Here is a 16,653-nt window from a genome sequence, read left to right as displayed (position 1 = left end):
TCCATCCAAGCTCTTCCTCCAAATCTCTTTGTTCTTCCATACTTGTAAGTTGCCTGATCAATAATGTTGCTTAAAATGGATTCTTTTCTTTACATATATCCCTAGTCCTATGATAGATTTTGGTATATTTTTGTTACTGATGAAACTAGCATCGCTAATTCTAGAATTTGTAAAACAAAAACCAAAAACCAAAAAACAACCTATGTATCTACTTTGCACACCCATGGAAGATACCATTTCTATTCAACATTGCACTAAAGGTCTTAGTCAATGAAATAAATCAAGAAAAAAAAAGAAATAAAAATGTGTAATTATTAAAAAGGAAGAAATAAAGCTGTATTATTAGCCAAGCACACAGTGACATACATAGAAAATACACAATATAATCTAAGATAAATTATTAAAATTAATTAGTAAGTTTAGCAAAGTTACCAGATTCAAAATCAACACAAAAATGTATTTTTTTTTCTTTTAACATGTTTTTATTTATTTAAGAGAGGAAGAGAGAGATAGAAACATCAATGATGAGAGAGAATCATTTCTCAGTCACCACCTGCACCCCCCACACTGAGGATCGAGCCTGCAACCTGGGCATGTGCCTTGACTGGGTACTGAAACATGACCTCCTGGTTCATAAGTCGACACTCAAACACTGAGCCATGCTGGCCGGGCCAAAAATTGTATTTCTATATACATTTATTTCTCCTAGGATGTTTTATAAATTTTGTATTAAAAGGCTTGCAATTATTCATTATATTTATTATTAGGTATTTAACATTTCATGATTCTTTGTAAATAATTTTTTTAAAATTCCAATTTGTACTATTTATAGTTGATATAAAAACAATTTTGCATATGGTGACATTGATTCCAGCAACTTTGCTAAACTTACTTATTAATTTAGACAATTAAAGGATTTCTAACAGAAAAATGCTAAAACATTATTAAAAACAATTAAAGGAGTCTAAATAATTGGATAGCTATACCATGGATAGGGAGGCTCAATGTAAAGATGTAAACTACAGATTCAAAATAAAACTTCCTGTAGGAGTGTGTGTGTGTGTGTGTGTGTGCACGCGCGCAAACTGACAAGCTACTTCTAAAATTTCTATAGAAACACGAGGATAAAGAATAACTACATCACTCAACAACAAAGTGAGAGAGCTTCTTCTATAAGCCTTACAACGTTCAACAGCAGGGTATTGGCCCAAGGATAGAACAAAACAGAGTTCAAAGTAGACCTTGAGGCAATTTGGCACAATATCCCATCTTTGCCAGAGGCTCATGGTGTTTGTCTCATACAGAACTAACTCTCCAAGGAAGGTGCTTAGGAATGGTTTGTATTGTCATCCAACACCGCCATCTCAGTATGTTTTCCAGTCTGGGCTACAGAAGTTACTTTTTTTTTTTAATTGTGTACATTTTTTTCAATTGTGACTCATGTTCAATTTAGAGACAGGCATCAGAGAGGGTCTCTTTGATAAAATATGATAAAATTCTACTCTAATGCTCTATGTGGGGTCCAATAAATTTAGTCACTTAAAAGATGCTCTTATGTTATTGAAAGATTGACTAAAAATGAAAGCAGCCTGCTGCTGTAGAAGACTCACTAATTAGTGTACACTGTGTGTGTTTGCTAGCTGTGTTAAAGAGGAGTTTCACTATAGTAGGTGGTGGTAAATAAAACATTTTACTTGGGCTCAGTATATGCCCATAAATATCTGCAAAATATCAGAAACAGAGACAAAGAAAGAAAGAATATTGAATAGACCATTAGTTATTCTACCTCCGGAGGGATTGTAAGAGATCAGATAGGATGATAGCCACAGGGAAGCAGAAAAATGGACAGACTTGAGAAGCATTTGTAAAAACATGATATATATTTTATATATCTAAATGAGTGCAATTGTATAATCTTAAACATAATGGAGATAATTTCTACATTTTTCTTAATTAGAAGAAACATTTCTACCTACATTGAGTTATCAATTTGACCACAGTTTCTTTTTATTTTTTTCTTGCTATGTTCTCAAGTAATTTAATAAAATGTAATATGTTTTTTAATATTGTGGTTTGTTCTGGGAAGCATGAAGGTAAAAGATGAGCTTACTCTTAAATCTGATTTTAATATCCTTCCCTTATAATTACCTTCAGTACCAAAGATCAAAATTAAGACTTCAATAAAATATCATAAGCAGATAAATATCTTCTAGATAAAAGTTCTCATTTGGAGTTGATGAGACTTAAGTGACTTGCAAAAATCACACAGTCATTAAGTTCAGAGCAGGGCCTAAAACGACTCCTGACCCCAGTGCAGTTCACTCTCCATGATAACAGGCACCTCCTACCCTGGGGCAAGAGGCCATGTTATTCAGACGTGATTCTCTAAAGCGAGGTTTTGTAATCACAGCACTATGGGCATTTTGGACCATATAATTCTTTGTTATGGGGTCACATTCCTGTGCATTGTAGGATGTTTAGCAGCATCCCTGGTCTCTACCCACTAAATGCCAGTAACATTGCCCTTCCACACCAGTTGTGACAATCAAAGTATCTCCAGACATTGCCACCTATCCTGAGAGGCAAATGTCTCCCAGTTAGGAACAACAGACCTAAAAAGTTATATCTCTAAAATGCTTTGAATTTTTGTCAAAACAGAAAAAACCCAGGAAACGTTGTACCATGTCTCCTAAGAATATTAAACCTGTTATGCTTTCTACAACTTAATCAGAGTTCAGCACCTGTGTGCTTGCTCTCGAAACCTCCCATTGCTAAGACAGTCTTCCCAGTCTGCTCAGTGCAGTCCTTGCCACATTCAGCTTAGCTTTGAATCAGAGGAACTACATTACCCAGGAGCCCTTGTTTCCTGGTCTCTAGGTGATTTCAGCCAGTGGGAGGTACTGGCAAAAGTCTGGAGTGGGCAGGAGGGAATAAACCTGGGCACTTCTCCCTTTCTCTGTTCTGACAATATCCCTTGAGTCCCCTCCTAGACATCCTTCCCTCTGTGGTCTCTGCCATGGGTTCCGTTATCTCCGTCTTTCCAGTCTAAGGGTGGTAGCAACTTCCTATGGTTGCTAATTTCTGGTTTACCTTGCTATCCTGTTTGGCTTCTTCTTCTATCATCTGTATAAACAGTTGCTACCGACTGAATGTTGTCCTCTCCCTCCCCAAATTCAGGTTTGGGCCCTAAGCCTCAGGGTAGCTGTATTTGGCATCAGGAAGTAATTAAGGTTAAATGATATCTTAAAGATGAAACCCTGATCCAATGGGATCAGTGTTTTTTATAAGACACCAGAGCTCATTTTTTCTCTCTCTGCCATGTGAGAACCATCAACGATTCTCTCTCATCACTGATGTTTCTATCTATCTCTCTCCCCCTTCCTCTCTGAAATCAATAAAAATATACATACTTAAAAAGTAGTACTAACCTAAGAGTGTCGTTATGGATTAAATGAGTGACCCCCATGCAAAGTACAAGAAGGTGATTCATCCATGGGCTAGGAAGAGAGCTCTCAGCAAGAACGGGTCTGCGGCACGCTGACGGACTTCCGGCCTCCAGAATGGTGAGAAAATCAATGTCTGCTGCTTAAGCCCACTAGTAGTGGTCGGCAAACTCATTAGTCAACAGAGCCAAATATCAACAGTAAAACGATTGAAATTTCTTTTGAGAGCCACATTTTTTAAACTTAAACTATATAGGTAGGTACATTGTTATTAACTTAATTAGGGTACTCCTAAGGTTTGGGAAGAGCCACACTCAAGGGGCCAAAGAGCCGCATGTGGCTCGCGAACCGCAGTTTGCCAACTAGACTATTATAGTGTTTTGTCATTGCAGCCCAAGCTGACTAATATAGCAATTCCCTCTACTATATTTCCATTATTTAAATAGCTAGAGATTTTGTTTTTCTGTTTTAGTTCCTTATGCCATTGATACCATAACATGTCCTAATATGTGCCCGACACTATGCAGAGGCATTTCCATATTCACTTCCTCACCCTCTTCTCTCAGAATCACTGTAAGGTAGGGCAAAATGGTATGACGTAAGGAGCACAGGTTTTGAGTTACTTAGACTGAATCACAAGTCCTCCACTGAACTAGCTGCATAACTTAAGTAAAATTAGTTAACCTTACTGAGCCCTGGTTTCCTCGTCTGTAAATTGGATCTAGTAATAGTACTAACCTGCCCTAGCTGGTTTTGCTCAGTGGATAGAGCATCAGCCTTCAGACTAAAAGATCCCAGGTTTGATTCTGGCCAAGGGCACATGCCTAAGTTGTGGATTCAATCCTCCCCAGTAGAGGATGTGCAGGAGGCAGCCAATAAACGATTCTCTCTCATCACTGATGTTTCTATATATCTCTCTGTCTTCCTCTCTGAAATCAACAAAAAAATATATACTAAAAAAATAGCACTAACGTAAGAGTGTCTTTCTGGATTAAATCAGTGACCCCCATGCAAAGTACTTAGAATAGTTTAGGTATATAATAGGCTCTCAATAAATATAGCTAAAGTATTATTTTTAGCTATAGTTTATTGAGTACCCTTTATGTGACAAGCCCTCCAATAGGTACTGGGAACATAATGGCAATTAAGAAATAACTAATGCCTTTAAGGACTTGCAGTATACTAACAGAGGCAAACCATGAACAGGTAATTATAATACAACTAGAGGCCCATTGCATGAAGATTTGTGCAATAGGCCTTCTTTCCCCTGGCTGCCAGCACCAGTTTTCCTCTGGCACCTGGGACCCAGACCTTCACTCTGGCCACCACCTTCCATCTTTGCTCTGGACACAGTCTTCACAGCAGCTGGAACCTTCAGTCTTTGCTCCTCGCTCTGGTGGGAGTCTTCAGTCTCCAGCCAGAGCTGCTCCTGTAGCTCCTTCCGCCCCCCCCCCCGACCCTCTCCCTCATAGCTTGATTGCTGCTTCACCTGCAGACCTTGCCAACCGGCTCCTGGGTACCGGGGTGCCACCTTGCTTGTGGCCCGGCTTCCCGATCGTGATCACGATCATGGGCTGCAGGCAGGGCAGCTCCTGAGTCCCGGGGTGCTGCCTTGCCTGTGGCCTGGCTTTCCGATCATAATCACGGACGCAGGGTTCCGCTGCCCAGGGCTGCACATGGGGGTCCCGGCTTGGGACGGGGCTTAGGCAGCACGTTTGCACTGCCAAGCTCTGCCACCCAGGGTCACACACAGGGGTCCCAGCTGGCAGCAGGGCTTAGGCGGCACATGGGGGCCTGGATGGCTGCTGGCCCTGGACCGCCCTGCCTGCAGTATGCAAATCAACCGCCATCTTTGTTGGCAGTTAATTTGCATACCACACTGACTAGCCAATGAGGTGTAGCAAAGGTACAGTCAATTACCATGTTTGTCTATTATTAGATAAGATATGGAAAATTTATTAATAGACATGTCATGGGAAAGCCAAATAATGATTCTCATCCAAGGCTTGGGAGACAAGAGTCAAGGTTTGTGTCCCAGTTTTGCCAGTTATTAATGGTTTGGATCTGAGCTGAGAGCTCTAATTCTCTATTTTCTCACCAGCAAAATGAGGATAATAATAGATAGTATTTGCCTCATAAGAATGTGGTAAGAAGAAATGAGGTAATAAAAGTAGAGTTTCTGGGACATGGCCTGTACTCAGAGGCCAGTTACCTTTACCATCAATAGGGGAGCACAGAATCAGGCTGTGTAACCCAGCCAGCATGCCCCCAAGTTTTCCACTCCTTGCTGGTCACTCTCATCTACTTGACAACAACTGCCTTTCTTCCTCTTTCTCCTCCTCAGAAGAGGAGTGCAGATACAGACTTAAAAACGTACAAGAATGTTTATAGCAGCTTTATTCACAATAATGCCGAATTGGAAGCAAATCCAACAATGCCTGTCAGCAGCAGGATGGATAAATACATTGTGATATATAGTCCTCTACAATGAAATACTACATAACAATGAAAATTAACTACAGTTGCATGCAACAATATAGATGAACCTCACAAACAGAATGTTGAAGAGAAAGAAGCCAGAGTGAAAATTAGACTATTCCATTTATAGAATGTTCAAGTATAGGCAAAATGAATCTTTGGCCATAGAATAAATTCAGAAGAGTGGTTATCTTTGGGAAGGTATTAGCTGAGAAGGACGGTGACATACTAGTAACTGTTTAACAACCAGCTCTTGGGAAAAAATCCCCAATTGTATGCCATTTGCCAGTTTCCATCGTGTAAATACTCCCACCACCATGGATTTAAAGCTCTGTGTGATGCTTCTGAGCACAGAGTGGGGAAGAGACGAGTATGGATACTCTGCTCTGGCATAGCACTGGCAGGTGGCATGCAGGGGCACTCTGGTGTGCTAGAAGTGTCCTGTATCCTGATCTCATCATGCTTACACAGGTGCATACCTAAGATTGTTCACCTTACTGTGTGTCTCTTATACCTCAAGAAAAGGTAGAATGTAAACATGTCTGTGAGAACTAGAAAGATAGAAGCTGTTGTAACTATGTTCCAGAGAAGGTCCAGAGAGAAATCACAGAGTCAGTGGCTAGAAAGACGGCACTCACATCTTCTTGTCCCGTTAATAGAGAGAAAAGAGAGACACCATCTGTAGACATTGGCATAAATAGCAAGGAGCCAGCCCACTATCTCAGTCTTTCAAATTGTGACTTAATTTAATCTTATGACTAATGGCTGAGACACCACACAAAACAGTGTTGCTTCTGAAGAGCCTAGATGCACTGCCTTGACTACCTGTCACTCAGGATGGCTATTCCCCTGGCTGGCTCCAGATGAATGTTTTAAGCACAGTACCATCTGAACACAATGATCGGACACAAAAAAGCACCAATGTAAAGAATGTCACTTTTATTTTGAGTAAAAATGCACATTTATATTACTTTTCTAGCATCACTAAAATCCTAAGTATATTCAATATGTCTGGGAGGTAACTAAAGTCTAGCTAAATAAAGAAATTTTAATAAGACAGCTCCTCCTAACATAGACAGCACTCATATATTTAAAGTTACAAAGGCAAAGCAACCATTTTAAGGAGCTTGACTGATGAAAGCTCGACATATCCACAGATTCACTTGTTCCCAATCTGGCAGAACAGGACCATAGAAAATACCAGACCAAGTATCTAGAAAACAAAACAATAGAGTTAACATGGAATTCAAGGGAAAATGCATTATAAATAGACAGAAAGAACATTATATTGGAAAAGATTCTGGCCATGGACACTTTTAAGCTTTTTAACCTACGTCATCTCTCTTCCTGGGAAATTAGAGACTCCCATGGGACAAGAGAGCATTGAGAAAGTTCTCTGAGTGAACTGTTTTAATCAGGGTTTTCTGCTGCCAGTCCACCTCTAATTTGCCCAGTCTGGTTGTTCAGTAGCTGCTGCCCCACAGCACTCCAACTTTGGGGGACACACACCCTTCTGTGGGGCATCTGCCCCAGAGCTCAGGGGAACTTGGGCCTCTGGACGCTCAATATACCTATTGCTTCCATGAAACAGCTATGATCTCTGGGTTAGATCATCTGCATACAAATCAAGGAGTCTAGAATTTCTCTTGCCATAGTGAGGGCATTGCCAAGAGGAGTGAAAAAAAAAGTAACATTTAAAACACAACAACAAACTTCTAAATCTATGGAGAATAGCTTAATTTGGAAATTTCCTCTGAAGTGAACCAACACAGCTGAAAATCTGGGGCATAGTTTCCCATTTATTAAGTGGCTCTCCCAAGAATGAGGCATCTCAAAACTTGCCCTAAGTGTCTTTGTAGTTGGTGACTTGCAAGCCGTGGCTTTGATGTAGAAATGACAGAAGGACCTGTGTGTTTTACCAATCAAAAGTTTTCCTCCACACCAGCCTGCTTTGAGGGGAGGCAGGAGGAGGGTGAGCTGCTACTTATGTTGAGTCGTCACAAGTGCTCTTACTATACTGAGACGTCCTGCTTAAGAATTTGTTCCTGAAAATGCATTTCAGATGAGAACTACTGCCCAATATTTGTCGCCTTAAAAAAAGAAAAAAGAAAAAAAGCAGACACCAGCTCTCTGAAAAAAATAATGATTTTTCATTCAGAGCTTTCTCAAAGTCATTCTTTTAGAATGACTTCAAAAAGCCTGGAAATTTAGTCTTTTTGCCTTGATCCCAAGCCTCAAGTCTGGGAGATAGGTATCAGGAAAGAATAAAGACATGGACAAAATACTGAGATAAGGCAACTATCATCTTTCATCGTCACATCCTTGAATTAGAAGCCTGATATTTACCAGCTGACTAGATAGTTAATATCCCACTTTCTTGTACTTCGCTGCCTCTGAAAATTTTTTTTTATTATTGTTCATAAAAATAGCAGGTAATTAAAACGAGATCCATCATATGGTAATGTATGCGAAGACTCAGGATAAACTTGCTATACGTAATGTGCATGAGTTCCCCTATTCTGGAAAAGTCTAAAAAAAATGTAAAGTTATCATTTTTCTCTCTCTTAACTATGTTATTCTTGGGACCTTCTGTCAGGATAACATTTATCCTACAAAGTGATGACTACCAGTGTCAGTGCCCTTTTTTCTTAGTTGAAATGAGAAGAGAAAGTGCTGATCATTTTTGGGCTTGTAAGTTCTATAGTCAAATACGGCGAGGTATGTTATGATGGTCTGATTATTTAACTTGGAATAATGAGGATTCCAAGAATGTCTATAGCATTTTCTTGCAAAATAAAGCATTTTGCATAGATTCATACATTTTCTCTAAGAAGAATTGCCCAGCTATGTGGTCTTACTTAGAGTCTTGAAAATGACTATTGGCCCACTCCATCAGAGCCTATGCATAAACAGACTAATGCCAACAGTCTAAATGTCACAGGGTCATGTTTTCATATGATATTTTAATGGAGATAGTTTGAATATATTTTATGCATGGAGATATTTGCCCCTGTTTCCTTCTTAAAAATATTTATTAGAAAGATATGTTTTCTCTCTGTGAGTCTTTGTGTTTATTTGAATGTAAACTTGGGAAACAAGGTCTAGGTATTAAGCCTTAGAAACGGGCCTAAGTGTTAGTCAACTAGGAATAATGAGTATAAGATAGACTAATGTACATTTTTGGATACATTTTTATAGGCTGAATATCAGACTATTTTCAAGGCTATAGTTCTTTTTTTTTAAATATATTTTATTGATCTTTTACAGAGAGGAAGGGAGAGGGATAGAGGGCCACAAACATCGATGAGAGAGAAACATCGATCAGCTGCCTCCTGCACATCCCCTACTGGGGATGTGCCCGCAACCAAGGCACATGCCCTTGACCGGAATCGAACCTGGGACCCTTCAGTCCGCAGGCTGATGCTCTATCCACTGAGCCAAACCGGTTAGGGCAAGGCTATGGTTCTTTAAACCAATTATCATATCTACATATAGTCTAGAAATCACACTAACTGGCATCACTAAAAATGTTATATTTTATGATATTAACATATATAATTTCATACCCATAAAAAGGTATTTCCCTAATCATATATTTAGAACACTCAATAAAGTATCTAAATATGTAACAAACACATGGATATACCAATTTCATAGACTATGTTACTCCTCTTATAATCTTACTTTCCATTACATGTATTTAGATTCTTGGCAATGCCTTTGACTATGATATACAGTGGGGCCTTGACTTACGAGTTTAATTTGTTCCGAGACCGAGCTCATTAAGGATCGCGTTAAGGAGCTCATTAATTCAAATTGCTCTGTCAACTCAAAGCAAAAAATCGGCCGAGAGACAGCTGGTATCTCAAAAAACTCGTTAGTTGGGACACTCGTAAGTCAAGGCCCCACTGTATGAGATATCAAACTCCCCAGTTGATTATGTCCTTATTTTCTCTGGCTTTCCTTTTGAGAAACTTCTTAAAAGCATCTGTGGGTTGTAGCCAGTCATAGTCAATTTGAGTCTAATATGGAATTTGACACATATTGATACTTGCATTGAATACTTCATTTAAAGCCTGCTCTTTCAACCATTCATTTAAAGTCTATTCTTGCAACACATGTGTGTGTGACTTATGAAAATATGTAAGTGTATGTGTGTGTGATTTCTTTCTCACCTCTAGGGCCACTAGCTCACATTTCTAAATTAACATTAACCCAGAATACAAAGCAGAGAAATAAAGGACATTTCGAAAAAGGAAGAATCAAGAGAAATAGACTTAATACTTTAAGTTTAAGCCAATTATCATATCTACATATAGTTTAGAAATCACACTATTCAACTTCGATCATATATCAGATGTAGAGAAGGACATCCATGTTTCCAGCAGAGAATGCTTCATATGTAGACCTATTCTGGGCTACCAGAAAGAATACTCAACACCCCAATTTACTGCTAATTGTCCCAACCCCTTTTCTAATGATTGGCTGGGAATTCCACCAGTAACCTTAATGACCGCGTAGGACACTAAATTGCTTCAGTCCCAACTAAAATTCCTTTCTGGCACTGATGTGGCACAAAAGGTAAAAAGGTACCAGAAATCCCAAGGAGGACGCTGTACAGCATTCCATGCAAGTGAAGCAGCAGCCGCTCAGCTGAGCTCACCAGCCCTCAGAGGCGTTAACCAGAGACACCCCACACCTCATCAGGACTCCTGCCAATGCCCTGCACAGGATGCAAGGGAATTTGACTCACCTGATATCTATATTCACCAAGAGCTGAAATGATTCCAAAAACCCTTCCCTGAGATCCTTTTATTTCATCTATTTGGCAAACATTTTTAGGCCATGTAAAAAGTATCATTCAGATTCTTTTAAAAAATGCCAAGTAAGGCCGTCCAGATAAAAACCCTATTCAGGAATTGTTTTCAACCTCAATAATTAAATTGATGAGAGCACATTTGAGAATTTTTACTCAATGAGAAAATTAAAGGCAACTGCTTCAAAATTTTAAAACTAATTAGATTTCTGTGGAATGGAATAGCAGGAAAACAGCTCCCCACACTCTTGAGTTCAGCTTTTATTTTCTCTTTCAAAATCAGGAGGAGAGATAAGAAAATGTAAAGACTGTGTTTTGGATTTGTCTGGGCTCTTTCTTCTAACTTTAACTCTTGCATTAGATTCCAATGGGAAAACGATATATGGGACTAAGAACTATGTGGAAGTTAATTCAAAATTGATTCCCCAGTCGAGAGATCATTCAAAAATAGGCTTAGCCAGGCTCAATTCCTACAATTGTAATCCCCTCCCCAGACTCAAGGTTGGCAGAGGGAGAAGCTGGCCCTTGGCACTTGGTACTCAGTGCTTGTCTGAAGCACCTGGTTTTTACTTGGCTCACCAGAAATGTGCTAGCAGGATTAATGGACAAGCAAGGGAATAAATAGAGTAATTAATGAAAGGTTATACTGTACCTCAATAAATGCTATTCCAAATGCTAATCCAATAATTACGAGGAGATTTTTTTTGAGTATGTCTTTTATAAAAGTAATGCATGCCTGTTAAAAAATATATACATAAAGTTAACTTTAATCACATTTTGATGACCTTATCAGAATTAAGATTTTTTTTTTCCCAGTGGGTTGATTTTTTGCACTGTTACCAAGAAACATATTCAACAAAAAGGAATTGGATTATCTCCTCTGCTTCAAACTCCTCCCCCCATCTGAAAGGTTATAGCAAGCACTCAAGGAGCAAAATTTTGCTTCAGCTACGTCATTGCTGAATCTAGGGATCTCTAGTTATAAATAATAATAATTTTACCTTAACTGGCAACTTAGAGTTATGACATTGGCTATGTATATTTTTAGGTTTGTAATCTGCAGATTACAACCGGAGTTCTCTCTGGTTGGGGTTTCAGTTAATTATAGTGAAATGTTTCACTTTTAAAAGGAGGTTTATAAAAATTCCCTTTCTAATACTTATCAGTAATTTTTAGCTTAAAAATCTTATGTCCACTATTATGCCCTTAATTGAGATAAAAAAGGAGAATTTTGGAAGTTATCTCTCTACCACATTTTTTTAAATTTATTCAAACCAGTATGCAATTCCAACCTTAAAAAATTTCAGACCAACCTAAATATTACAAAAATTGTAAATTACATGAATAATTTTAAAAATGAAAAATACTGCACAATGTAATAGTCCTATTATCTGTATTGACATAAAACATTTCATTCCCATAATAGTCTTATATGTTCAATGGGCTAGCAAAATATTGCTATTTGTTAAATAAAATATAAGTTTTCCATAAGGTTTTTTCCCCCCTTTGTTTCTGCCTGGGTTTCTCCATTCTCATCTGATCCAAAGTGGTCAACATTAGAAGTGATTACATTATTTAGGGTTAACTATGCGATTAATGATCTATGGAGTCATATTTGTTACGCTTGAGGAGTTTTCTCCCCCATCCCCTTTAGATAACCAGGTTATCTTGGCAAAAGAGAAGGCAGGTGGGGGGTGGGGGAAGAAACAAATTATGGCCATTCAGATTTCTTATTTTTCCAGACTTCTTGCAAATGACACAAGGCAGATGGAAGTATTTTGTGAATTTATGACCATCCTGTTGGGAAACTTGGTGAAGCTATCACCCTGTATTCAGCTGAATTATGTGTGAATTTGGAGGGAATGTCTATTGTTTTTGAGGATAATGTTAGGACTTTTCAAAATGTATCCCAAGGAAAAACATCTTTGCATTGAATCTTTACCAGAACACAACAATCTGCAATTTGCTATTGAATTTACCATTTTCATCATCCCAAGCAGAAACTACATTTGCTTTTATCATATTTATTTCTCTCTTCCTCATACATACCATGTCACTAACATTAGGTAGAGGAAGGGAGCAGGGAGAAATATAAAAAGTAAGAATAAAATATTTTTACTAGTATTACTTGGACAATGAAAGACAGGGTAGCTGTGTAGTCGGATAGATAACTTCTTCCCCACCTGTTACTTTAAACACCAGTAACCGACATTCCCTTTCAGAACACAGCCTCCTTCATTGTGATAAGATTAGTAAAAGGGATGTGCTAGTAAGCAGGAGAGACGTTTCTCCTGAGACACTTTCTATGTCCGGAAATGTAATTCATCTCAGTAGCCATTACTAAGCCAATACTAAATTGAAAATGATCTTAAGGCATTACAGAAATTAATTTATTGAATCACATAGCTGTTATAGATCTCGCTTCCATCTAACTATAATCTCCTTGAGGAGCCAGAAGTCTATCTGATTCTAACAAGGGTCTGTCTGACACATAGTAGGCACCCAAGTATAATAGCAAATAAAGGAAACATTAATATCATTCATATCAATTGTCATTTCTGTACACAATCCTTTCAGGCGTAAGGAAAAAATTATATAAAACCCTGTGGCAACAGGCAGATATCATGTCCTCTAGGAAGCCATAGCTTGTACCTCCAACCCTTAATTAGATGGTGTCCCATAACACTTATGCTTGCCCCATCCAAGAAATACCAATAGTTCATTAAATGGAAATTGCCGAGTTATCTTTCTCTCCTCCCTATTTGGGCTGACCCTGTGCCCTGCACAGAAATTGGTCTCCAATGGATGATAGGAGGTAGTCAAGAAATATGGGATGAATTAAGCAGTAAGAAATATGACATGCATATATTGATATCCACAAGTGACATAGTTAAATAGGACATCTACAACACATAAAAAATAAACCCAGTTTTTTCAATTGACTTTAAATATCTGAGGCAACTTTTAATTGGAGCACTAATGAGACAAAGCAGTAAATAAACATGAATCCAGAGCTGAAACCACCAAAGGCCAAGTCCTTTCTTTAGGCTGATACAGTTACTTGAGAAAAGGAATCTATGATTAGAAAACGGAAGCTTCACTTTTAAAATTAAAGTGAAAATATAGATTTCTAGAATTTATGTTAAAATAGAAAAAAAAATGGAGGAGAATAATAATTAAAGTCACCAAAAAGAGGACAACATAAACGTGTATCTGTTCATTTGGACGTTGCTTCCCCTTGCAAGCAGAATGTTGCTTTGATCTATTAGAGTTGAGTTTAAATGATTGCCAGGCTCATAGAAGAAATGAAATACTTTCATCTTTTATATTGGCTTTTATCTTTAAATAAGGATTTCTTTTTTATTTGGGAGATTCCTGGGACGTTTATGTCATGATTCCCATTATAATTGCTGCAATTTAAATTTTTGTGAAGTCTTTCATTTTGAAAAAAAAATGAACAGAACCACTTACTGTGACAAGTTTGATTTGTTCTTACCTGTTGGTAAACATGTTTTCCTTCATACATTATACATGGGGAATCTGATGTAGCTGAACATTCACACGACTCAGAATTGGGTTGAAAATTCTGTCCCCAGTCAGAAGCTCCATCGACCAAACCACAACATTTGAACTGTTTGATGAAAAAATAGATATGAAAAGCAGGCACTAAAGAAGATAAAAAACATTGTCAATACACTGAATCACATCCTCCTGAAACCATTAAGATGTTTCTTATAATAAAATATCATATATTTTCACCCACCTCTCTGAATATAAAAGCAAAAATAAAGGACTATTCCTTTTGGTCTTAATATTAGAAAAGGAAAAATAGGTTGCAGGAGCAAAAGTCTGAGGAACTTGGAGATGAAAAACTTACCTTCTAGATTTTAATGATGAAAGAGGAGCAGAATCAGTTCTACTTGGCCTAGATTTTAGGAAAGAAGCTTCCAAAGAGTTCATGAGAGAGTCAAGATCTCTTTAAAGAACTTTTGCTCAAAAGAGATGAGAGGTTTTAAAAATGAAATTTCCATCTCATGATCTTTGACCACTTACGAAGGCTAGGAAGAAAAGGGCGAGAGGCCTCTCAAAAGCCAAAGATGTTCCGCGGGCCTCCCGTGGGATGAAATGTTACAAGAGGGAAAGGGGTGCCAATGAGAGATGAAACTCTTAGAACAATGTCAGAAAGACGGAGGCCCAGAACAAACCGAAACATGGAGAAACACTAGCGGCACTTGTGGCTGTGCTTGGGGAAGAAAAACAAGGAAGTGATGAGCCCAATAGCACAGAGTATAAGGCGCAGATTATTAGATGAGAGAGAGAAGTAATTATCCCTCATCTTGTCCTACTTGTTCTATTAGAGGGAGAGAAAACTCTTCATGCAGAAAGGCAGAAGAAAATGGAGCCAGTCCTGGGTGGTTTTCCAGGCCCAGAGGCGTCGCCATACCAGGAAACTGAAAGAACGTTCACGTACTGACTGGGTGACCACATTACCCACGTTACTCAACCCTCTCTGTGCCCATTTCTTCATTTGTAAAATACAGATAATAATAGGATCAATTTATAGATTTGTTGTAAAGATAAAAATAAGAAAAACAATGTAAAGATATGAAATGCGTTACCCAGTGACTGACTTATAGGAAGCACTCACTGTGTGTCAGCTGTTGTTGTTGTTTCTGTTTTGCAGTTGCTGTTATTTCCATTATGCTTACACCGCACATGATCTACTCAACATTGATATCGATGATTTAGAGAAAGATATAGAATGTATCTTTTCAACTCTGTAGCTGATCTAGAAGCTGGGAGTGATGATCAATATATTGGCGAGAAACAAAGATAGTTCAAACAATGGACTCAAAGTAGCAAGTTTAACTGGGGGGCAGGGGAGGGATAAAAAATCTGTACTTTGGCCCTAACTGGTTTGGCTCAGTGGATAGAGCGTCAGCCTGCAGTCTGAAGGGTCCCAGGTTTGATTCTGATCAAGGGCATGTACCTTGGTTGCAAGCACATCCCCAATAGGGTTGTGCAAGAGGCAGCTGATCGATGTATGTTTCTAACTATCCCTCTCTGTAAAAAAAAATCAATAAAATATATTTAAAATTAAAAAAGTCTGCACTTTGGCTCAAAGACTCATTTGCACAAATACAGTGGGGGGCGAAAGTATGTTTACAGTTGTGAGTATGCAAAATGCAGATTTTATTCTTGTATTATTATTCTTGTATTATTTTCCATATGAACAACTGTAAATCTAGTTTTGCCCCTCCCTGTATATGACTTAACAGGCATTTATATGAGAGAGCTAAAGATTTCTGGTGGTTCAAAGGCCAATCAATATTAGCAAAGAGGGCAGTTTTGAAATACCCTCCTTTCCTGTTCCCACGGTAGACATCATTAATTGCTCACTCTTTCTGATTAAATAATCTTGAATAGTGTTAATTGATAGAGATACTTCAGACCAAAATGAATATAAGCCCTACTCTATGCACTCACAGATCAGTCCATATTAGGAACACAGTGTACCTCAGGAATCCTCAGGGAGGTACAGAAGACAGGTAGAAAGGCTAAACTTGTCATGATATCTAGTCCCAGATAGGATGTGGGAGAAGTTGGGAAGAACTTGGTCAGAATGTGTTGAAGGAGTTATAACTGCCACATGAACAAGGCACTGTACAGAGAATGAGACACAACATCCTCTAGACTAACAGTCATCACAAGAACGCAGAAGGCACATTCCATTAGCATGTTAGCAGGTAATTTGTGTGGGAATTCCCTGAAATCCAAAGAGAAAGCCATTTGTTATCTAGAACTTCTGTCCATGTGTGGTGGAGTGCAGGTCACCCAGCCAGAGTTTGAAGTAGGATATTTTGTTCCCAAAGAAGCATTAAAAAGGAAGGAAGGAAGGGAGGGAGGAAGGGAGGG

General features: G+C 38.4%; 1 protein-coding gene across 4 annotated transcripts in view; it reads right to left on the bottom strand.

Annotated features, from left to right (window-relative positions):
- Positions 1–6,840: 6,840 nt before the first annotated feature.
- TSPAN8 (tetraspanin 8) overlaps positions 6,841–16,653 on the bottom strand; it is a 49,079-nt gene continuing 39,266 nt past the window's right edge. For 3 of the 4 annotated variants that reach the window (XM_015561346.1, XM_006759741.2, XM_015561344.1), the window contains exons 7-9: positions 14,234–14,368; positions 11,390–11,473; positions 6,841–7,134 (exon numbers count right to left, since the gene is read on the bottom strand). In XM_015561346.1, the coding sequence (XP_015416832.1) occupies positions 7,081–7,134; positions 11,390–11,473; positions 14,234–14,368 (273 nt within the window). In that variant the 3' untranslated portion in view covers positions 6,841–7,080. The remainder of the gene's footprint in view (positions 7,135–11,389; positions 11,474–14,233; positions 14,369–16,653) is intronic. The other variant, XM_015561345.1, reaches the window with a different exon arrangement.

The sequence above is a fragment of the Myotis davidii genome, unplaced genomic scaffold, assembly GCF_000327345.1.
Source record: "Myotis davidii unplaced genomic scaffold, ASM32734v1 scaffold54, whole genome shotgun sequence".
NCBI classification, from domain to species: domain Eukaryota; kingdom Metazoa; phylum Chordata; class Mammalia; order Chiroptera; family Vespertilionidae; genus Myotis; species Myotis davidii.
The sequence above is the reverse complement of the archived record's forward strand: the minus strand, read 5'-3'. Positions and strand labels throughout refer to the sequence as shown.